We start from the raw sequence: 22358 nt of genomic DNA, 5'->3' as shown, positions 1-22358 counted from the left end.
AAGAAAAGGCTCTGATCTAAGTCCTCTAAAAGCGAAGAAGCCATTGTTGAACGAGCCCGATGACTCTAACGTTGCTCCAATGATACAAAGTATTTCAGTGGGGAAAAAGAAGGTCACTTTCAAGCATGTAGACCTCGAAGTGTTCAAAAAGAAGCATTGCCTTGAATTTTTTGATGTCAAATTCTTTGCGCCAGATGACGATCTTTCCTATGATATGATTGTGAACTATAAGTACGATGAGTTTCACTTGCTGACTACTATAGGAGCCTTCGAGGCGGGTCTGATGCTGCCCTTGTATAAGTCGGGTGATTCTTTTTACTATGACGTTCTGGCTGATCGCGAAGGTTCCACCGACAATACTCATTGTCGTTCAGTGGTGCAGCTAAGTGGGAACTATCTTCGGACCTTGAGGGAGTGTTATCTTCGTAGTCATGGTGAAACGACGATGACCTGCTATACTCCCGATCTCGCCGAGAGAGACATGTACACTCCTGCAAACTTTAATGCCTCCTTTGGGAATTATGTCAACAGTAGGAACCGCAATCCTTGGAGTGCAGGTCTTCGTTCAATTCATGCTTCTCGTGGTGAAGTTCATCTCTTAAGTGAGGTGAGTGATTCAAAGCTTCGCTACGTTCCTGGTACCGAAGGGACTTCTCAGCAGAAACTCTTTCCTAATTGTGAAAAGCTCAAACGTGATCATGACTATGAGTGGCATGTCACCGTTATTGAAGTTCTCGGTCCTTGGGCTTACGACTGGGTACCTGGTCCGCGGGGCTGGCGTCCTACCGCTGCTAGTCAACCTCGTGATAGCGCTCCCGCTCGCTATGGTGACTTCTGCCCCTGGCGGTTGAACTTCGATGACATGAGTTTCGAATATGCCATTGACGCTGCTGACGAAGATGAAAGCTCCGATGTTGTCCTTCCTCCGAAGGGTTATGCCGCTGCTAAGGTATGGTCCCTTATGTTGCCCCTTTTCTTCTTAGTTTAAGGTAAATGGTCGTCGTTTTGATGTGTTGAGTGTTATATCCTTAGACAAAGAAGAAAAAGAAGATTGGCGCGGTTCAGTCTTCTACTGCCCCTGCGGAGGAGGCAGACTTTCAGGATGAGGTTAACAGCCCCGTGAATGATGAAAATGTTGAGGACGAAGAGGAGGTTACCGATGACGAGGAACGAATAGAGACTTCCCCTCCTAATCATGAGAAGGATGCAAGCAATGACGGTGGTACCCACGAAGAGAGAGTTACGCCTGACATTCCGATAAACGATACCCCTATTGGATCGGTGCAAGACCAGGGGAATGGGGATGCCGAGCCTCAGCCAACAAATCCTGCCCCAGAATTTTCTTTTGGTAAGATTCATTCCGCTGGGGGTCAGATGGATATTAACGCTGCCATGGGACTAGCTGAGGAGTTTTCTTTGCTTTTGACGAATGATGACTGGGATGTTCTTGGGGACGAAGGTGAGAAAACCGTTGGTGGGGTAGGAACCGAGGCTGGTGGAGAAAAGGCAGCTGGAACCGGTGATGAAGAGGCTGCTGGGACCGGTGGCGAAAAAGCAGTTGGTCAAGAGGGAAATTTGGGTGGTGAGGGCGATGAAACTCGTGTTAATGAGGAGGCCAGGTACGAGAAGTGTTCAGCTGGTCTAGGGGACGTGGCTGATATTGGAACTTCCGATGGTCCATCTTCGGAGGGTTTTGATAGATCCCTGATGCAGGATGGTGATGAAGAAAAATCTGATGTTTGTGTCGAACCCTGCCCCAGTGATACCCGGTGAGAAAAACTCTTATGCCTTTACACGCCAAAGGATGCAGTTGTCGTCTCCCGATGACGTTGCTGAAAGTTGGGAGAAGGAATTGGGAGCTACTTCTACCAGCTTACTGGTCGATCCCCCTTTTTCTGTTCCTGAAATGATGGTCATCGCTGATGGGTACCAGTATGGTTATCCCCAACAACGTATTCTTGAAGTAAGTTATCGTAGGTTTCTTCTTTTATCGTTGACATACCTTTGTATTAATAGTTGTAATTTGTTCATGATTATCACAGATAATGAGAAGTGAACATTGCAACAACACTCTGTACCAATTCTTCAAGGCGGAGGCCCTCAAGCTTGAGGCGAAGCTTCGTCATAGGGAAAAAGAGTTGAACGATGCTGAAGTGCTTATTGCTGCTAGGGACAAGGAGATATTGGAGTTGAAGAACCGTATGGAGGGGAAGGAGCAGCTCGGAGCCGAAGAGGAGAAGCTTCGTGTTGAGCTTGCATCGGTTCGTAGTGAGTTGGAGAAGGCCCAAAAAGATGTTTCGTCTTCTAAATGTTTGTTTTCTTTTCCTACTCTCCTCTTCGTCTCTCCCTTCCGTCTTCTTAATGTGTTGTCTGAGTCTCCCCGCCCTATCTTCAGCGGGTGACACCAGAGAATTGATATGGCTTCGGAATGAGAGGACTCGGCAAACTACCCGGATCAGAGAATTAGTTGAGAAAATTAAACGTGAAGCCGATAAATGGAACGCTCGGGCCGATGAGCATAATACCCTAGTAGTTGAGTGGCGAGAAAGGCGGACCCAAATGGTTGATATGGAGAATAGTTACAATATCGATCGTCGTCAGTTTAATGACACTTTGTTGTGGACTCGTGAGAACCTCCGTGTTGCTCGTGAAAATGCTACTAGCTTGGAGGCTAAGGTGACACACTAGGAAGAAAAATTACTTCAAGCTCGTTCGTCCCATGATCCTGGAGTGAAGGAACATATACAATGGCTTGTTCGGGAGAGAGACGACGCCAGAGCTGAGGCTCATGCCCTTAGTAATGCTTTAACCGCTTCTCGGGCTGATGTTGCTCGTTTAGTGGGTTCTGAAAAAGATCTCGAAGTTAACATGTACAGGATTACTAAGGGCATAGAAGAGATGAATAACGAAGTCAACCACCTTCGCCATTTGGACTCCATGAAGCAGGTAGAGTTGGATGAGTGTCAGTTCGCTCTTACGAATCTTCGGTTGGATTATAAGAAAATTTAAGACGAGTACGATTTTCTTGATGATACTCGGGACGCTGTAGTTAATGAATATGAGATAGCTTCGGCTAGAGTCGAAGGTATACATTTATTTGGTCGTGAACAGTTCTGCGGTTCTTGTTTTCTAACCTATTTTTGTCTTCTTTTTCAGAGCTCGAGAGACAGCTTGACCTCACAAATGAAAGGCTTGAAAAGGCTCAATCTGCCCTAGTGCAGCAGCAAGGTCAGACCAACAATTACGAAGGGTTGGCTAAGTCTCGGGATGAAGCGGCGAAGGAGGCGGCTAAGGAGGTGACTCGTCTGACATCTGCGCTATCACAATCTGAGCTGAAGACCAGCGTGATTACTTATAAATCCCACTGCCAGCTTGCCGAGGAGTTTAACAAGACTCTGTCTAAAATTGAGCAAGGTATTAAGAAATATTATGGTATTGTCAAGGAGTATCCTCGTCGCCCAATGCCCGAGCCCTTAGCTTATTTTTCTGGTCCTTCGTCGGGTGGGAGTGTTCCTTCACCTCAGCAGAAAGCCGCTGATAACGCTGGGTCTTCTATAGGGAAGTAGGGTCTCAGTCGCAGGCCGTTGATCTTTGTTGATTACTTGGCTTCGAGCCAATTTTTGTTGTATTTTGTGTTTTTTGCTTGACTTCCCGAACTTGTAATCAACTTTCATTGAATAGATCATCGTTTGTTTGAGTATGTACACTTCTGATTTTTCTGCATGGTTAATTCAATTACTTTTTTAGACAGTACACAAATCTAGTCAATCAGAATGAATGAATTATGTAGTAGAAAGTGTTTGGCTGCAATAACGAGGATGTGCACCTTCGTTACTGACTTTGGACCTGTCACCCCGTTGGCTAATCCTTGGCCAGGGGATTACCAGACGGTGGGGGTTGATGCAGCGTTCCCGGGTATGCAATGTGTTATTAAAATATTTACATGCATTCATTCCGCTGAAATCCTTCCCCATGGTCTTACACTCATAGACACTGATAGGGGAGTCCCGAGAGATTGTAAACAGTTACTTTCCCCAATAGAGACTTTGTAAAAAGCTTGTTGGATTGATGCAGCGTTCCCGGGTATGTAATGCGTTATTAATATATTTACAGGCATTCATTCCGCTGATACGCTGCCTTTATTGATTGTAAATAGTTAATTTCCCCAATGGGAATCTTGCAAAAAGTTTGTTTGATTGATGAGTTGAGGTCTGCTATTCCTCGTCCAGAGATAGAAACATATCAAGAGGGTACGCCGTCTTCTTCTTCTGGTGCTCTTCACGCAGGTGCTAAACTACGTTGCTTTTTATGGATGGTAAGGCTTGAGATACTTCACATTCCACGGGTGTCTGAGGACTTCTTCTTTTAAGTTACGCAGGTAGTAGGATCCATTCCCTGCAATATCATGTATGACAAAAGGTCCCCCCCCCCCATGTTGGTGCCAGTTTACCTCATTTCTTGTCTCGCTGGTATTTGGGTATGGTTCTCAGCACATACTGTCCTTCTATAAAGTTTCTAAGCTTAACCCTTTTATTGTACTCCCTCGCTAGTCTTCGTTGGTAATTCTCCATCTTCTGCAGCGCCGTTTCCCTTCTTTCTTCGAGATCATCGAGCCTTTCCAGCATCATATCCGTTGTGAGGTTCTTCTCCCATGCTTCGGTCTTCGTGGTTGGCATGATGATCTCTGTTGGGATGACTGCTTCGGCTCCGTAGGTGAGGAGGAACGGTGATTCTCTTGTGTCCGACCTTCGGGTTGTTTGGTATGCCCATAACACATTGTGTAATTGCTCACATCATCGTCCCTTGTGTTCGTCCAACTGCCTTTTGAGTATGAGTGCAAGGGTCTTGTTCGTGGATTTGGATTGGTCATTTCTTTGAGGATATATGGGGGTCGATTTGTTCTTTCTGATCTTGAAGGTATCAAAGAGCATGTCGATGTTCTTCCCTTGCAGCTGCTTGCCGTTGTCGGAGACAATCTCCGCTGGGATGCCGAACCTGCAAATAATGTTTTGGAAGATGAACGTGAAAACATCTGAGTCGCGGATTCTTGCTAGGGTCTTGGCTTCTACCCATTTACTAAAATAATCTGTGGCTACTATCAAGAATCGTCTTTTCCCCGATCCTTCGATCAGGGGTCCCATGATATCTATGCCCCACTTTGAGAAAGGCCATGGACTATCCACCGAATTCAGCTTTGTTGCAGGTGCATAGATTCTTTTGGAAAAGCGCTAGCATTCCTCACATCTCCTTGACATTCTCGCAGCATCTCGTATCATTGCTGGCCAGTAATACCCTTGCATTTTTGCCTTATCTTCTAGGGATCTCATTCCGCTATGGTTGCCCGCATCTCCGTAGTGTATGTCTTTCAACACCCGATGTCCTTCTTCTCTTGACAGGCAGCGTAACAATGGTCCAAGGAAAGACTTTTTATATAAGATTCCATCCCGCAGGTCATACCTTCTTTCCTTCGACTGCACCTTACTAACTTGTTTGAAGTCCGCAGACTGCGTCCCTTCTTTGAGGAAAATGTGAACTTCGGTTCTCCGATCTTCTTCGTTCTTGAAATCTTCGTCTTCGTTGGCTCTTGTCATGATATTATCTTCGTGAAAGTTGTCAGCTATGTCTTCTCCTACGTCATCGTCAGCGATATCCTCCCCTACGTCGTCTTTACGAGCGAAGGCTTCCTGAGGGATGACTGAGGGTTCGTATACTCTAGTTATCTTGATTGCCTTGATACCTTCGTCTCTCATCATGGATGATATATAATCTAAGGCGTCAGTGTTCCTGAGTTCCTTTCTGCCTAAGTGTCGGAATTTGATAGTTGGTATTTGGGATGCCAGAGTCTGGACCAAAGCCATGTATGCTGAAAGAGTCTCATCGTAGACATTGTATTCTTACCCTATTTGTCGTATGACCAGTTGCGAATCGCTTGTCAGTCGCACATCGGTTATTCCCATTTCTATTATCAAACGACGAGCGTGTACCACAGCTAAGTATTCGACGATGTTATTGGTACGCCCTTTGAATTCCAACCTCAATGCATGCACGATCCTTTCTCCAGTTGGGGTGGTGATTACAATGCCTATGCCCGCACCTTCCTTATTCTTCGATACGTCAATGAAAACCTCCCATGGTCTTTGATTTGAGGGCTCGAGAATATCGACTGGGTCTTTGCCTTCATCTACTTCTGGTATGCCCCTCACTTCTTCGTCGTTGTCCAGGGGTAGATCTGCTAGGAAGTCCGCCAAGACTTGCGATTTTTGGGAGTGTTGGATTTCATGGATAATAGTGAACTGATCAAGGTGGGTGTTCCACTTTGTTATCCTTCCTACTTTCCCAGTGCTTTTGAGAACTTCCTCCAATGGTGCTTTGCATGGAACACGGATATAGTGAGTCAAAAAGTAAGTCCTTAGCTTTTGGGTAGCCTATACTAGCGCCAAGATGAGTTGCTCAATCTTCGTATAGTTTCTTTCTGCCGCGTTGAGGGTTTTGCTAACATAGTAAATAGGTTGCCCTATCTTTGTATTTGTATTAACCAATACTGCGCTGACTGCATCTTCTGTTGCTGCTATGTATAGGTCCAGTACCTCGTCGAGATCAGGATTTTGTAGGATCGGGATCGTGGCCAGGTATTCCTTGGTCTTTTGAAAAGATTCTTCGCACTCAGCGGTCCATTCAAACTTGCTCCTTTTTTTGAGTATGTTGAAAAAAGGTTTGCATTTATCTGATGACCTGGCGATAAATCTACCTAGAGCTGCTAAGGATACGTTGAGCTTTTGGACTTCTTTTAGGTTCCTCGGGGACGACATTTCTACGATGTCCTGGATCTTCGCGGGATCTACTTTGATTCCCCTCTTCGTTACTAGATACCCAAGAAATTTCCCTGAGGTGACACCGAATGTGCATTTTTCTGGGTTTACTTTCATATGGTATTTCCTCATTGCTTCAAAGATATCCCTTAGATCTTGATGGTGATCCTTGTGCAGCTTGCTTTTGACGAGCATATCATCGACATAGACTTCTAAGGGGTTACCGATCCATGGCTTGAAGATAGGATCAACCATCCTCTAGTATGTTGCCCCTACATTTCAAAGTCCGAAGGGCATCCTCGTGTAGCAATAGAGGCAGTGCGGGGTATATAATGTTGTGTGTTGTTGATCTTCTTCTACCAGCGCCACTTGGTTGTAACCAGAATATCCATCCATGAATGATAATTCTTCGTATCCTTCGACAGCTTCAACCAGTTGACCGATGCTTGGGAGTGGATAACTATCCTTCGGACATGCTTTATTGAGGTTGGTGAAATCGATGCATATCCTTACTCCTCCATTATTTTTTGGCACGATGACCATGTTCGAGATCCATGTCGGATATTTGACTTCCTTGATGAACCCTGCTTCTAACAGCTTGCGGAGTTCCTTCTCTATTTCTTTATGATACTCTGATGCTACTTTACGTACTTTCTGCCTGAAAGGTGGTGTGTCTGGCTTTATACGGAGTTCGTGTTGGATTATATTTGGATCGATCCCCGGCATGTCCCCCAGTTTCCATGCAAAGATATATGCGTACTCCAAGAGTAGCGTGATTAGGGACATCTCTCTTTTCTTGTCCATTACGGTCCCTATCTTGATCATCTTCGGATTCTCTTTGGTCCCTATGTTGATCTCCTTCACAGGTTCTACAAGTGTGAACGTGGGTTTTGGTTTCCCTAGGAGAGGGACATTTTTTAATTTCTATTTGGTTGGTTCTTCAATTTCTTTAGTTGTTGAAGTACTTGCTTCCGTGTTTAGAACGACGCTACCCTTCGTTAGACTTTCTCTGAAAATCTCTTCGAGATAAAGGTCAATTGCTTTTTCTTTAGCAGCTTCTTTGTTTCGGGCCCTTCGGGATTTCCGCTGCTCATCTTGTTCGTTGTTGAGATGATTTTGTAGAGCCTGGCATTCCCGAGCAGTGAATTGATCTCCTTTTATTTCCATTACCCCTTCGGGTGTTGGAAATCTGAGGTATTGGTGATAAGTCGTCGCCGCTCCTTTGAGCTTGTGCACCCATCTTCGTCTAATAATGGCATTATAAGGGGAAGGAGCATCTACCACGCTGAATCGTGTGTTCACTTTCATGGGGCCTGCGTTTACTTGCAAGACGATGTCTCCTAATGGCTTCGTAGGTGCCCCGTTAAACCCGTAGATGGTGTAGTACGAAGACATTAGCTGTTCGTCGTTAAGCTCCATTCGTTTGAATGTGTTATAAAACAGAACATTAACTGAGATCCCTCCGTCGATGAGGATCTTCTTGATATTGCATCCTACAACTGGTAACGTGAGGACCAAAGGATCATTGTGATCTTCCATATCCTCTTCGATGTCTTCAGCGTCGAAAGTCATAGGTGCGTCCATCCAATGTTCGTGTTCGTCTACCTCCACTCCATCGATTTTGTACAGTTCACAGTAGTCTTCAAATTGTTTTCTTAACCTTTTCCCTATTTGCGCTGTTAGCGAAGGCCCTGCGGCTTCGGAGCATGAGATGGGGTTAAGGGTTCAGTTTCCTTCAGGCAATTGAACCTGCTTGCTTCGTTTGGTCCTATCTTCGGTATCCACTTTCTGTATGTAATGCTTGAGATCTCCTGCGTCGATCAACTTTTGGATCATTATCTTGAGGTTTTTGCATTTCTCGGTCTGGTGGCCATTGAAGCAATAGTATTCGCAGTATTCCTTAGATTTCTCGGACCTTGGGGGCTGTTTCCCTTTGGACCATGGCCACTCAAGATTTTCCCGTCCTTTGATTTCCCTTAGGATGCGAGAGTAGCTGGCGTTTAGCTTCGTGTAAACCTGGTATTTGAATTTCCGATCCCCACGTCGACGATTATCTCTTCGTTCTTTCCTATCCTTGCTAGGCCGCTCGCCAGAACCGCCCCTTTTGGATCCGCTGGCTTGCTCCACCGAGTTGGTTCGATGAGGTATTTGAGTCCGGGCTCTGGGATTTTCACGTTGAATCTCCTCCAGCCTGGCATGTTTTTCTATGATTACTCGAAGATCTCCTTCCATAGTGGGGATGGTACCTTGAATCTCGACGAATAGCGGGCTCATCCTGTCTAGCCCCCATTTGTAGCAATTGATACTGACCACTGGATCAACGTTCCCTATGGCCTGACAGATCTTGTGCCATCTATCAGTATATTCCCTGATCGTCTCCTTATATCGTATTGCCAGCGAGAAGAGCTTGTCCATTCCGGTGTTGACGATCTTGTTGTACATGTAGGTCGCAAAGAACTTCTCAGTGAGCTGGTCATAGGAATCAATGGAGTCCGGTGGCAGGTTATCGAACTAGGACAGCGCGGATCCTTTTATACTTGAAGGAAAATATCTGCAAAGTATTGCATCGTCATAAGCCCACTGGGCCAGGATTCGATTGTAATAACGAAGTTGGGCAGCGGGATCACTGGATCCGTCGTAACACTCGAAGGCTGGGACAGAGCATTTCTGGGGGATGAGAGCTTTGGATAAACTCTAGGTTAGCGGGGTAGTGTTGGCTTCCTTCATCACTTGCTCTAGTCTTCCGCCCCCCTGCTTGGCTTTTAACTGCTTGATTTTCGCCATCATTTCCGTACGAAGATTCTCCATTTATTTATGGTGCTCCTGGTGAATGGTGGATCGTCCTGGTCTCGGTATCTCGCTATCGAAGTAGTATGAGTCATCTGGATTGTAATTTGGGTCAGATCTTCGATTTCCTCTGGTATCTCTTTGGTTTAGCGGCTGCGGGTTGTTCATATTGGCCATTACCATCCTTCGGTCCTGATTTAGTAGAGGTTCCATGGAGTTAGCCTCGTCGTGTGAATTTTCCACCTCTGCGCTATGGGAGATCCTATCCTTGAGTTGTTGGTTTTCCTGCGCCAGTAGAGCTACCGCGTCCGCGTATACCCTCTGGTTCTTCTTTAATTTCCAACTCTGCCATCATATGGACAGAGTGATTTCTTCCTTAGTTCGGTGTCTCCCCCTGCATTTGTCCACTACGATGTTATCTTCGCCAATAATTTGTATCAATGGGACCGGAGGGTCAATCTGCGGGGTTTGCTGTGCGGGTTGATTTGCTATCAGAAGAGGTTGATTAAATTGAAGTAGCAGATTATGTTCGTTGGTGAGCGACATCCCTTAGAGTGGTTGTTGTATTACTGACTCTGCCATCCCTTCACGCTGTTCATTTAGCCGGGTGGCTTCTTTCACTTTGGAGGCTCATTCTCTGGATGCTACTGCTTTAGAGGCTCCCCCTTTGGCAGCAGTGGCCTTCAATGCTTCCGTTGATATTGCGCTGGCATCTAAAGGCATCGTGCTCTCAGCTTCATCTCGTCTCTTGTCTGCTACCTTTAGCTTTTCGCCTTTTTGTTTATTGTGCGTCATTACCGGGGTTTTCCTTGGCGCGTCTTTTGATGATGCTTTGGCTTTTCCTACATCCTTTGTTTTTTCCATCTTCGATCCTCTCTCTTTTTCTGCACAAGAAAATTATCATCGAAGAAATGATATCCGCGCGTGTTGGGTTAGATACGTTAGTCTAAACCGAGCCCCCTTGGGAATCCTGTAACGAAGATCCAGAGATCTTAAATTTAATGAAATGTGATCCGCTGTTTTAAAACATATAGGTCTATTGATAGATATGAAAATATAGTTTTAAAGGGTCTTATATTAAACATAGATTTTGGCGAAGTTAGCATTATAATAATAGCGTAAGCCTGCTAACGGGTTCTCGTGTTTTAAAGATGATGGTTGGAAAACACAGATCTCGCTAATGAACTGCCCATAAGTTTGATTTTTAAAGATAAAAACTTGGAGTTATCTTAAAAACGCAGATCCTTTAAAAAGGAAAGTAGATATGCCCATAAATCTGTTTTTCAAAGACAACTTGAAATTATATTAAGAAAAGTGGGTCTTATAAAAATGATATTAGATCCACCTATAGATTTGCTTTTTAAAGTGAAAAAATTGAAATCGTCTTAAAAAATGTAGAGCTTGTAAAGATGAAAACAGATCTACCTATAGATTTGTTTGTTGGAAAGATAATGCTTGCTAAGGCAGCTTCAAGCGCTGTTATTTTCAGAGAACAGTGCTTGGAACAAAAAGAATGTGGAAAGTCACATGATAAGATAAATCTTTTACCGGGACATAGTCCCTATTTCTAGCGCCAAATTGTGAACACATAAATCACGATGGCATCCACGTGTTCACAAACAATGTTCACATACAATCATTCATTCTAGAACTGAGACTATTATGCGTAAAGTTACAAATGGACGATAACTCATCGACTCAGAGCCATCGCGCTCGTCCTTGTCTAGTCATATGGTAATGAAATAGATAATCGCATGGTAGAATAAATAATAAGTCGAAGCATAAACATAAAGACATAATATAAAGTGCTAAATGTAAATGAGACGGTGATTTACGTGGTTCAGCACTAAGGCCTACATCCACGGGGGTTGTTGTTTCACTATGTAGTTGGGAGTTACAAAGATAGTCAAATGACTTTATCTGAAATACGAAGTTAGAAGGGGAAAGGGAATTCATACTTACTCTTCCTATTTCTCTCTCTCCTATGTTTACTAAGAATTGGTCGACCCCTTCTCTCTTGGTGGAGAAGAGTATTTATAGAGTTGATACATGGGGTCCACTGTCAAGGACATTTACAACCTTATCTTCTCGTTCTTTGTTCCGATGCCGCTGGTGTCTTCGTTCCTAACCGATGCCCCCAGCGGTTATTCTTGATGACGATGAACCACCTCGTTCTCTTCCATAGATCGATTGACACGTACCCTATACCTAAGGTATTTAATGCGGGTGGTTGGGGTGGTCTGCATGCGTCAGACAGATGTCTAATGCCCCTGTCATGTCTTCGTCAGTGGAGCTAATCTTAGCCGTTGGTCTTGGATCTGTCTTGAGATGAGATAAAACAAATCATTGGGTGTTCTTCAGTACTTCGCGGTGGTTCATTCCTTCGGTGCTCCCTGGTTCTCAGCCATTGGATCAGTTCAAGGATGACCACATACAACTGTTAGACGTTCCTTGGATGTTGGTATGTGGCATCGTATCTTGACGCCCTTAGCTGTGTATCCTCCACGTGTATCTCCTTGGACACGTGGCGAGTGATGAATTATGTGTATACACTTACTTTGAATTATGGGGATTTTAGGTTTTAGACTTTTTTTCCTTTTGTTTATGATTGCTGAATGTTAAAGAACAATCAGTTTCTTTGTAACAAGTATAGTTACAAATATATCAGTGAACATTTCTGAAAGACAGGAACTATTGCATAACGTTCTGACATCATTTCATATCCTTGTATCTTGGTTCCTGACTTCCTGATAAGGTAGTCTGTATTAGCAGATATTCCTTGCAAAGTTGCTATAGTAAAACAAACCTTGTTAAAGTACTTGTAAAAATGTGCTGCGAAAAAGACCCTGAAATTGTTGCTATAAATTCATAAAATACAGTTATGGTGATTGATGTTTTTTTTGGAAATGAAATTGTTAAATGAATACCTTGTTTGTATCATATTACTCTTCTGGATAAGAACTGTAAGCACGCCACTTAGAAAGTTTGGAACAAAGATCGTACTCACAGTTTAGCAGAGAAGTTATTGAACATTGTTTATCATCATAGTTTCTTCATATCTATCTATCTATTAAAGGCACACCCGAACTAATTCCTTGATTAAAAACTTAACAAACAAAATTTACAGAAAGAATTACTGAACAAAATAACAGTCTCGAAGAACGAATTTCTCTTTCTTCATTTCGTTCTTACAGAAGACCAATTACAGGTGAATTACTAAAAATGGGTCTCTCTTTGTTGGAATTATTGCTGTCATTACTACTGCTTTTTCTTCGAGGCTTTGCTTCTTCTAACATTGTTATGACATCTCTCATGGAGGGCCTTTCTTTGGGTAGTTTGGCTGTACATAAAAGTGCAATCCGAAGAACAAGAAGCATTTCTTCTTCAACATGTTTACAACTTCCACCTACATTTGGATCCAAAGCTTCATCTAAAGTTCTGTTATTGCGGATCTTTTCTCGAACCCATTCTACAATGTTCACCGAGTCTCCGAATTCAGGATCTACTGGCCATCTTCCTGTTAGAAGCTCCATTAACACTACCCCGAAACTGTAGATATCGCTCTTCTCGTCGACCTTCAAGGTGTATCCATATTCTGCAAAGAAGGAACGCAAATAAAAGAATTACCAGTCTATTTAGTGTTAAAGTGTGAACATTTTGATATAGCAGTCAAAATAAGTGTTCATGAGTAAGCCAACTCACCTGGTGCAATATATCCGTAAGAACCTGCAACCATGGATACCGTTTCATTCTTCTTGATCATCATTTTTGCAATTCCAAAATCAGCAATCCTAGCATCGAGATTCTCATCAAGCAAGATATTGTTTGACTTGATATCTCTGTGAATTACTGGAGGATGGCAGTCGTGGTGAAGATATGTCAATCCATGAGCAACTCCGACGGCTATGTTGTACCTTGAAACCCAATCAACCAACAGTTTTCCAGCTTGTTTTCCGTGTAAAGCTTCGCCCAGACTTCCATTTTGCATGTACTCGTAAACGATCATTACCTCTGAATCGTTATGAAGGTACCCTAGCAAACGGACAATATTTCTATGTCGAAGCCTTCCTAGAAGACTCACTTCTCCCATTAGATCGTCATTCTCAGGACTACTTCCAGTTTCAATATCAGAGTGTGGTGATTTCCAGAGCTTTTTAACGGCCACTGTTGTCTGAAACCTTGGCATTTCAGCCTTGTAAACTTTCCCGGTTCCACCCATACCAATAACATTTGTTTCCTTAATACACGCGAGTAAATCAGCACTAGTGAAGTTAAGTCTCTGAAATGCTAAGAACCTCCATGGCCAGTCTCCATTTTTCTCACTGAATTGATCTTCAAAACAACTGACATTCGATTTCCATCTAATATACGCCCACCGACCTACAAAAACTGCTATTCCTAGAGCTATAACTGAAGAAATACCGACAAACCATCCGATCATTATGTGTTTCAACCGATTCTTCCTTTGCTTGCTCAATGAATTCATGTTGTAACTATGAGAACATGGTGGAAGAACACTCCCGCAGAGACCAGCATTGCCAGTAACATCATTTACGTTAATATTTTTTAGTATACCATTCGTAGGCAGTGGACCCTCTAGCTTGTTATACGAAATATTAAGCATTTCCAAGGCTGGTGAGCTTCCTAAATTCTGTGGTAATACACCGACAAGTGAATTGTTGGATAGATCAAGCATTGCTAACGAGGACATGACTGCCAACGATCTAGGAATTTCTTGGGTGAGCTGATTGTTGCGAAGATTCAGATTAATCAACTTCCCACAGGAAGCAATACTTGATGGGATGTTTCCATGGAAAAAATTACTGGACAGATCAAGAATGGAAAGTGAAGGGCAATCCTGAAACATGTCTGGTATTTCGCCTTCCAAGTTGTTATATGCAGCCATGAAAGTCTGAAGATTTGGTATTGAAAGAATGCTAGAAGGAAGTAATGACTGAAGATGGTTTCGAGATACATCGATGAATGAAACAGAAGTTGATAAGCCAATCTCATCTGGTATTTTACCAGTAAGACTATTGTTAGCCAATTCCAACCTTTGAAGCTTTGGAAGCTTACCAAACCCAATTGGAATTGTTCCAGACAAAAAATTGTTGTGAATCCGAACTCGAACTAATGAAGAACACTTTGATAAACCGATTGGAATTGAACCCGTAAAACCATTATTGAAGAGAATGAGTTTAGTAAGATTACCTCGATCACATACACCGCTTGGTAATTCACCAGATAATGAATTTGTCGAAACATCTAACCACTGCAACGGAGACTTCTGACCAAGATTCATCGGTAAAGGACCTGTCAAAGAGTTATTCCACAGCTCGAGTACCTGTAACTCAGTCAAGTCACCAAGTCCATTCGGAACCTGACCGGTTAACCGATTAGACATCAGATTCAAGAGCTGTAAATTCTTCAACAAAGACAATTCAGCTGGAATTTTTCCTGACAGGTAATTTTCAGAAAGATCTAACAGTTCTAATGAAGTAATGCTACCAATTTCGATCGGAATATCGCCTTTTAATTCGTTCCGGTACAGGAAAATCGTCGTAAGCTTCTTTAAGTTCCCCAGTTCAGCTGGAATGTGCCCACCAATGTTCCCAACAGCCAGATCCAAGTACTCAAGACTAATGAGCTCACCAAATTCAGCTGGGATTTCACCTTCAAACTCATTATATCCAATGATAATTCTCTGTAGAGATACTAGTTGTCCAATTTCTTTCGGTATTGGACCGGTAAGATTATTACCTGAAAGACCCAAAAATGTCAAATTCCGCAAACTTTTATACACTGCCGGGATCGAACCAGTGAAGAAACTCCCTCGAAAATCCAAGATTTGAAGAGACGTCGAAGTTGCAAGATCTTTCGGTAGCAGACCTGAGAAGTTGTTATTAGATGCATTAACAACTTTCAAGCCTACTGCATTACCAAGACCAACAGGAAATTCACCAACAAAGTTATTCTGACTAACATCAAAATTCTCTAGTAAAGTAAGTGTCGATATGGTTTTCGGCAATGCCGATGAAAACCCATTTCCGGATATATTAAAATCAGTTAAACTTTGTAACTTTTGAATATCATCTGAAACATTGCCACTTAAATTCATATAAGAAAGATCAAGTTTCTGAATCACTCCGTTAGAGTTGCATGAAATGCCACTCCAGTCACAATAATGTACAAGTTGTTTCCAATCTTTCAGCCGATTTGACGGGTCTACTAAACTTGCTTTTATCGATAATAATATCGACGACGTTTCATCATCAACTGCAGAAACAGTAGCTGTAATACCAATGCAAGTAAAGAAGATGACTACAAACTCCCATTGATTGAACAAGTACTTGTTCGTTTTCGACTTCATTGACATATTACTATTACTCTCTTTGTTTTGCTCTCTGAGTAGTTAGATATCAGCCATGATTGTCCTGTGCAATAACAAAAAGAGCAGATGGGTGGAAAGAGAAACTAGCAGAGGCAGAGAGAGAGAGACATTAAACTAAAAGGAAAGAAGAATGTCAATATTAATGCATGATAATATAATGTTCTTCGTGTGATCTTGGGTCCCAAATAGCTGTTAATATGGATGAAATGAAGTGTAATTTAGAGTTAAAAAAATGTCTTGGAGTTATTAGTAAGTATTATCCGACATCAAACAATTTTTTTTTTCTTTTTACGTCCAGTTTCTTGCTTGGCATTAAAATTACTCCATTCTGCTTCTACTTGTGTGATGATGGATAGCCAACTAATGTATAGTAAAAAAATAGATTTAGTTTTGTATTTTACCCAAATTACATTTAAACGGCAATAGAGATAGTAAAAAAAAGAAACAAAGAAAAAGAACAGAGCAGAGAAGTTCCTGTCATATATCCAACTAAAATTAAGCAGTGTATTTCTGTTAGTCAAGTAGTAATAATGCTAGACTCATTCTTGCTCGAATCAGCACAGAAAGATTATTGGTCGAGTGACAGAAGAGAGGGATTATATTAAATTAAACCATAATGATGAAGCAATAAATGGAAGAATATCTTCCCATGTTAAGAGGAGATACACTCCATACAAATACAACAAATCAAAGGTAAGGTCATATTTAACCTGGCGTTTTTAGGGGCCACTCAAAAGAATTTAGGGGGCAACAATAAAACAAAAAAGGTCACCCAAAGGGAAAATGTAGCCAGCCCTTATCTCGCGTAATTCGTAATGGCGAAATTACCCTTATATATTCGGAGGATATGATAACATTGTTACCCTCCGAATGCAATCGGAGGCCAAAATATTTGCCAGACGTCCGATTATACGAGGTGTAGTATTTCTTGGTTCGTGTTTTGGATTCAGCGTTAATCGGGAGTTAAATATATTACAAAACCTACCGATTATAAGTTGCCGCAAATTCAAATTTTGAAAGCTACCATAATCGGTAGATATGCTAAATCCAATACCTACCGATTATTGGTTTCTCCACATTCAACTTTCGTCAAATTAGCCGTTGGAGTTTTTGGGAAAAACAAAAAGAGCCGTTGGACCCTAAACCTATATAAAGAAACTCATATCTATCACCCCAATTGCACCAAACTCTTTCCTCTCTTCAGTTTTAATTTTCATAACAAAAAACATGGATATTGCTTTTGCCGAAGAAGAAGATTGTGCTATTTATAGAGCGTGGGTTGTGGTAACTACTCATGATCGTGTTCACAAGATCCACAAATCGGAATCCGAAGAGCAGATATGGAACCGTATCTTAATGGTATTTGAGGCCTTAGATGGTAATCGAATTCGAAGATCATCCAATGACATTAAGATGAGAAAGAATGCGCTAGATAAGGAGATTGACAAACTTGAAGATAAGGAACGGTTTGTTAGGAACGCTTTTCCTTGGTGGACGTATGAAAAACGAGTAAGTATCTCTGTAACTCCAATTCACATTAACAAAAGTTAGTACTAACTTGTTACTCATTCGTAATTTCAGAGAAATCTTGCAGATCGCCGGTATGTGGACCTCTAAGGGAAACGATTTGAACATGAAGGATGCTACAAAATCAAGAGGGACAATTTCTATGGTCACTGGAAGTTATGATCTGTTTTAATACTTTTATGGTCAATTAGGAGTATGGATTTAGGTGCTTTTGACGAAATTGTAAGGTTAAGGCCGTTTGAACTTTATGTAATGGATGTAATCGGAGTATTATTAATATAAAAACTAGCCGATTATACGAAATCGGTAGATTATTTTGTTAAACAACCTACCGATTGTAATATTCGGTTATTTTATGAGTCAACTTTCTTTCCGATTATGGTGTTGTTTGGTTCCAGGAAACAGTTTTTTTTGAACTTGTAATATTCGGAGGATAATGTTTTTGTAAAGTTCCGAATGTACGATGGCCCAAAAATCAGAATTTGGAAAAACTTATACTTTTCAAATTTTGTCTTTGAAATAATCGGACATTAAATTAATTACCAAAACTTCCGAATATGGGATGTCTAACCTTCAATATGGGCCCTTGGATCCACCTGGAGCCATGGCGTGGTTTGTTTTGAACTTGTGATATTCAGAGGATAGGTTTTTTATAAAGTTCCGAATGTACGATGGCCCAAAAATCAGAATTTGGAAAAACTTATACTTTTCAAATTTTTGTCTTTAAAATAATCGGAAGTTAAATTAGTTACCAAAACTTCCGAATTTGGGATGTCTAACCTTCAATATGGGCCCTTGGAACCACCTGGAGCCATGGCGTGGTTTGTTTTGAACTTGTGATATTCGGAGGATAGGTTTTTTATAAAGTTCCGAATGTACGATGGCCCAAAAATCAGAATTTGGAAAAACTTATACTTTTCAAATTTTGTCTTTGAAATAATCGGACGTTAAATTAGTTACCAAACTTCCGAATATGGGATGTCTAACCTTCAATATTGGCCCTTGGAACCACCTGGAGCCCTGGCGTGGTTTGTTTTGAACTTGTGATATTCGGAGGATAGGTTTTTTATAAAGTTCCGAATGTACGATGGCCCAAAAATCAGAATTTGGAAAAACTTATACTTTTCAAATTTTGTCTTTGAAATAATCGGACGTTAAATTAGTTACCAAAACTTCCGAATATGGGATGTCTAACCTTCAATATTGGCCCTTGGAACCACCTGGAGCCATGGCGTGGTTTGTTTTAACTTGTGATATTCGGAGGATAGGTTTTTTATAAAGTTCCGAATGTACGATGGCCCAAAAATCAGAATTTGGAAAAACTTATACTTTTCAAATTTTGTCTTTGAAATAATCGGACGTTAAATTAGTTACAAAACTTCCGAATATGGGATGTCTAACCTTCAATATTGGCTTGGAACCACCTGGAGCCATGGCGTGGTTTGTTTTGAACTTGTGATATTCGGAGGATAGGTTTTTTATAAAGTTCCGAATGTACGATGGCCCAAAAATCAGAATTTGGAAAAACTTATACTTTTCAAATTTTGTCTTTGAAATAATCGGAAGTTAAATTAGTTACCAAAACTTCCGAATTGGGCTGTCTAACCTTCAATATGGGCCCTTGGAACCACCTGGAGCCATGGCGTGGTTTGTTTTGAACTTGTGATATTCGGAGGATAGGTTTTTATAAAGTTCCGAATGTACGATGGCCCAAAAATCAGAATTTGGAAAAACTTATACTTTTCAAATTTTGTCTTTGAAATAATCGGACGTTAAATTAGTTACCAAAACTTCCGAATATGGGATGTCTAACCTTCAATATTGGCCCTTGGAACCACCTGGAGCCATGGCGTGGTTTGTTTTGAACTTGTGATATTCGGAGGATAGGTTTTTTATAAAGTTCCGAATGTACGATGGCCCAAAAATCAGAATTTGGAAAAACTTATACTTTTCAAATTTTGTCTTTGAAATAATCGGAAGTTAAATTAGTTACCAAAACTTCCGAATTTGGGTGTCTAACCTTCAATATGGGCCCTTGGAACCACCTGGAGCCATGGCGTGGTTTGTTTTGAACTTGTGATATTCGGAGGATAGGTTTTTTATAAAGTTCCGAATGTACGATGGCCCAAAAATCAGAATTTGGAAAAACTTATACTTTTCAAATTTTGTCTTTGAAATAATCGGACGTTAAATTAGTTACCAAAACTTCCGAATATGGGATGTCTAACCTTCAATATGGGCCCTTGGAACCACCTGGAGCCATGGCGTGGTTTGTTTTGAACTTGTGATATTCGGAGGATAGGTTTTTTATAAAGTTCCGAATGTACGATGGCCCAAAAATCAGAATTTGGAAAAACTTATACTTTTCAAATTTTGTCTTTGAAATAATCGGAAGTTAAATTAGTTACCAAAACTTCCGAATTTGGGCTGTCTAACCTTCAATATGGCCCTTGGAACCACCTGGAGCCATGGCGTGGTTTGTTTTGAACTTGTGATATTCGGAGGATAGGTTTTTTATAAAGTTCCGAATGTACGATGGCCCAAAAATCAGAATTTGGAAAAACTTATACTTTTCAAATTTTGTCTTTGAAATAATCGGACGTTAAATTAGTTACCAAAACTTCCGAATATGGGATGTCTAACCTTCAATATTGGCCCTTGGAACCACCTGGAGCCATGGCGTGGTTTGTTTTGAACTTGTGATATTCGGAGGATAGGTTTTTTATAAAGTTCCGAATGTACGATGGCCCAAAAATCAGAATTTGGAAAAACTTATACTTTTCAAATTTTGTCTTTGAAATAATCGGAAGTTAAATTAGTTACCAAAACTTCAGAATTGGGATGTCTAACCTTCAATATGGCCCTTGGAACCACCTGGAGCCATGGCGTGGTTTGTTTTGAACTTGTGATATTCGGAGGATAGGTTTTTTATAAAGTTCCGAATGTACGATGGCCCAAAAATCAGAATTTGGAAAAACTTATACTTTTCAAATTTTGTCTTTGAAATAATCGGACGTTAAATTAGTTACCAAAACTTCCGAATATGGGATGTCTAACCTTCAATATTGGCCCTTGGAACCACCTGGAGCCATGGCGTGGTTTGTTTTGAACTTGTGATATTCGGAGGATAGGTTTTTTATAAAGTTCCGAATGTACGATGGCCCAAAAATCAGAATTTGGAAAAACTTATACTTTTCAAATTTTGTCTTTGAAATAATCGGAAGTTAAATTAGTTACCAAAACTTCCGAATTGGGCTGTCTAACCTTCAATATGGGCCCTTGGAACCACCTGGAGCCATGGCGTGGTTTGTTTTGAACTTGTGATATTCGGAGGATAGGTTTTTTATAAAGTTCCGAATGTACGATGGCCCAAAAATCAGAATTTGGAAAAACTTATACTTTTCAAATTTTGTCTTTGAAATAATCGGACGTTAAATTAGTTACCAAAACTTCCGAATATGGGATCTAACCTTCAATATTGGCCCTTGGAACCACCTGGAGCCATGGCGTGGTTTGTTTTGAACTTGTGATATTCGGAGGATAGGTTTTTTATAAAGTTCCGAATGTACGATGGCCCAAAAATCAGAATTTGGAAAAACTTATACTTTTCAAATTTTGTCTTTGAAATAATCGGAAGTTAAATTAGTTACCAAAACTTCCGAATTGGGCTGTCTAACCTTCAATATGGGCCCTTGGAACCACCTGGAGCCATGGCGTGGTTTGTTTTGAACTTGTGATATTCGGAGGATAGGTTTTTTATAAAGTTCCGAATGTACGATGGCCCAAAAATCAGAATTTGGAAAAACTTATACTTTTCAAATTTTGTCTTTGAAATAATCGGACGTTAAATTAGTTACCAAAACTTCCGAATATGGGATGTCTAACCTTCAATATTGGCCCTTGGAACCACCTGGAGCCATGGCGTGGTTTGTTTTGAACTTGTGATATTCGGAGGATAGGTTTTTTATAAAGTTCCGAATGTACGATGGCCCAAAAATCAGAATTTGGAAAAACTTATACTTTTCAAATTTTGTCTTTGAAATAATCGGAAGTTAAATTAGTTACCAAAACTTCCGAATTGGGCTGTCTAACCTTCAATATGGCCCTTGGAACCACCTGGAGCCATGGCGTGGTTTGTTTTGAACTTGTGATATTCGGAGGATAGGTTTTTTATAAAGTTCCGAATGTACGATGGCCCAAAAATCAGAATTTGGAAAAACTTATACTTTTCAAATTTTGTCTTTGAAATAATCGGACGTTAAATTAGTTACCAAAACTTCCGAATATGGGATGTCTAACCTTCAATATGGCCCTTGGAACCACCTGGAGCCATGGCGTGGTTTGTTTTGAACTTGTGATATTCGGAGGATAGGTTTTTTATAAGTTCCGAATGTACGATGGCCCAAAAATCAGAATTTGGAAAAACTTATACTTTTCAAATTTTGTCTTTGAAATAATCGGAAGTTAAATTAGTTACCAAAACTTCCGAATTGGGTGTCTAACCTTCAATATGGCCCTTGGAACCACCTGGAGCCATGGCGTGGTTTGTTTTGAACTTGTGATATTCGGAGGATAGGTTTTTTATAAAGTTCCGAATGTACGATGGCCCAAAAATCAGAATTTGGAAAAACTTATACTTTTCAAATTTTGTCTTTGAAATAATCGGACGTTAAATTAGTTACCAAAACTTCCGAATATGGGATGTCTAACCTTCAATATTGGCCCTTGGAACCACCTGGAGCCATGGCGTGGTTTGTTTTGAACTTGTGATATTCGGAGGATAGGTTTTTTATAAAGTTCCGAATGTACGATGGCCCAAAAATCAGAATTTGGAAAAACTTATA

The 22358-nt window shown here is 41.1% G+C and overlaps 4 protein-coding genes across 6 annotated transcripts; 1 reads left to right on the top strand and 3 right to left on the bottom strand.

The window, feature by feature from the left end:
* Positions 1 to 69: 69 nt before the first annotated feature.
* LOC113333683 lies at positions 70 to 3651 on the top strand. 3 transcript variants are annotated; one of them, XM_026580108.1, is made up of 5 exons: positions 70 to 949; positions 1033 to 1963; positions 2043 to 2310; positions 2396 to 2946; positions 3157 to 3651. In XM_026580108.1, the coding sequence occupies exons 1-2, from the start codon at positions 80 to 82 to the stop codon at positions 1771 to 1773; spliced, it is 1611 nt and encodes a 536-aa protein (XP_026435893.1). In that variant the 5' UTR covers positions 70 to 79; the 3' UTR covers positions 1774 to 1963; positions 2043 to 2310; positions 2396 to 2946; positions 3157 to 3651. The 3 variants fall into 3 exon arrangements, with proteins under 3 accessions (XP_026435893.1, XP_026435894.1, XP_026435892.1); XM_026580109.1 differs by lacking the exon at positions 2396 to 2946; XM_026580107.1 differs by having other exon boundaries at positions 2043 to 2946.
* A 1577-nt stretch (positions 3652 to 5228) lies between these two features.
* On the bottom strand, positions 5229 to 5858 carry LOC113333594. Its single transcript, XM_026580018.1, has one exon. The coding sequence runs from the start codon at positions 5856 to 5858 to the stop codon at positions 5229 to 5231; it is 630 nt and encodes a 209-aa protein (XP_026435803.1).
* A 1875-nt stretch (positions 5859 to 7733) lies between these two features.
* On the bottom strand, positions 7734 to 8381 carry LOC113333593. The gene has a single exon (XM_026580017.1). It carries the CDS (start codon positions 8379 to 8381, stop codon positions 7734 to 7736), a length of 648 nt encoding a protein of 215 aa, XP_026435802.1.
* A 4199-nt stretch (positions 8382 to 12580) lies between these two features.
* Positions 12581 to 16103, bottom strand: LOC113333650 (MDIS1-interacting receptor like kinase 1-like). Its single transcript, XM_026580071.1, has 2 exons — positions 13299 to 16103; positions 12581 to 13191 (listed from the first exon to the last, which is right to left on the bottom strand). Exons 1-2 carry the CDS (start codon positions 15970 to 15972, stop codon positions 12785 to 12787), a joined length of 3081 nt encoding a protein of 1026 aa, XP_026435856.1. The 5' UTR covers positions 15973 to 16103; the 3' UTR covers positions 12581 to 12784.
* Positions 16104 to 22358: the final 6255 nt, after the last annotated feature.

This window comes from Papaver somniferum, unplaced genomic scaffold (assembly GCF_003573695.1).
Source record: "Papaver somniferum cultivar HN1 unplaced genomic scaffold, ASM357369v1 unplaced-scaffold_133, whole genome shotgun sequence".
NCBI classification, from domain to species: domain Eukaryota; kingdom Viridiplantae; phylum Streptophyta; class Magnoliopsida; order Ranunculales; family Papaveraceae; genus Papaver; species Papaver somniferum.
Note: the sequence above shows the minus strand (reverse complement) of the source record. Positions and strands in the feature narration are given on the sequence as shown.

Coding starts and splice junctions, on each gene's coding strand:
- LOC113333593 (XM_026580017.1), bottom strand. CDS start 8,381: ATGACTTTCGACGCTGAAGACATCGAAGAGGATATGGAAGATCACAAT.
- LOC113333594 (XM_026580018.1), bottom strand. CDS start 5,858: ATGGCTTTGGTCCAGACTCTGGCATCCCAAATACCAACTATCAAATTC.
- LOC113333650 (XM_026580071.1), bottom strand. CDS start 15,972: ATGTCAATGAAGTCGAAAACGAACAAGTACTTGTTCAATCAATGGGAG. Junction 13,192..13,298: donor TTACGGATATATTGCACCAG/GTGAGTTGGCTT, acceptor CCTTCTTTGCAG/AATATGGATACACCTTGAAG.
- LOC113333683 (XM_026580109.1), top strand. CDS start 80: ATGATACAAAGTATTTCAGTGGGGAAAAAGAAGGTCACTTTCAAGCAT. Junction 950..1,032: donor AGGGTTATGCCGCTGCTAAG/GTATGGTCCCTT, acceptor TTATATCCTTAG/ACAAAGAAGAAAAAGAAGAT.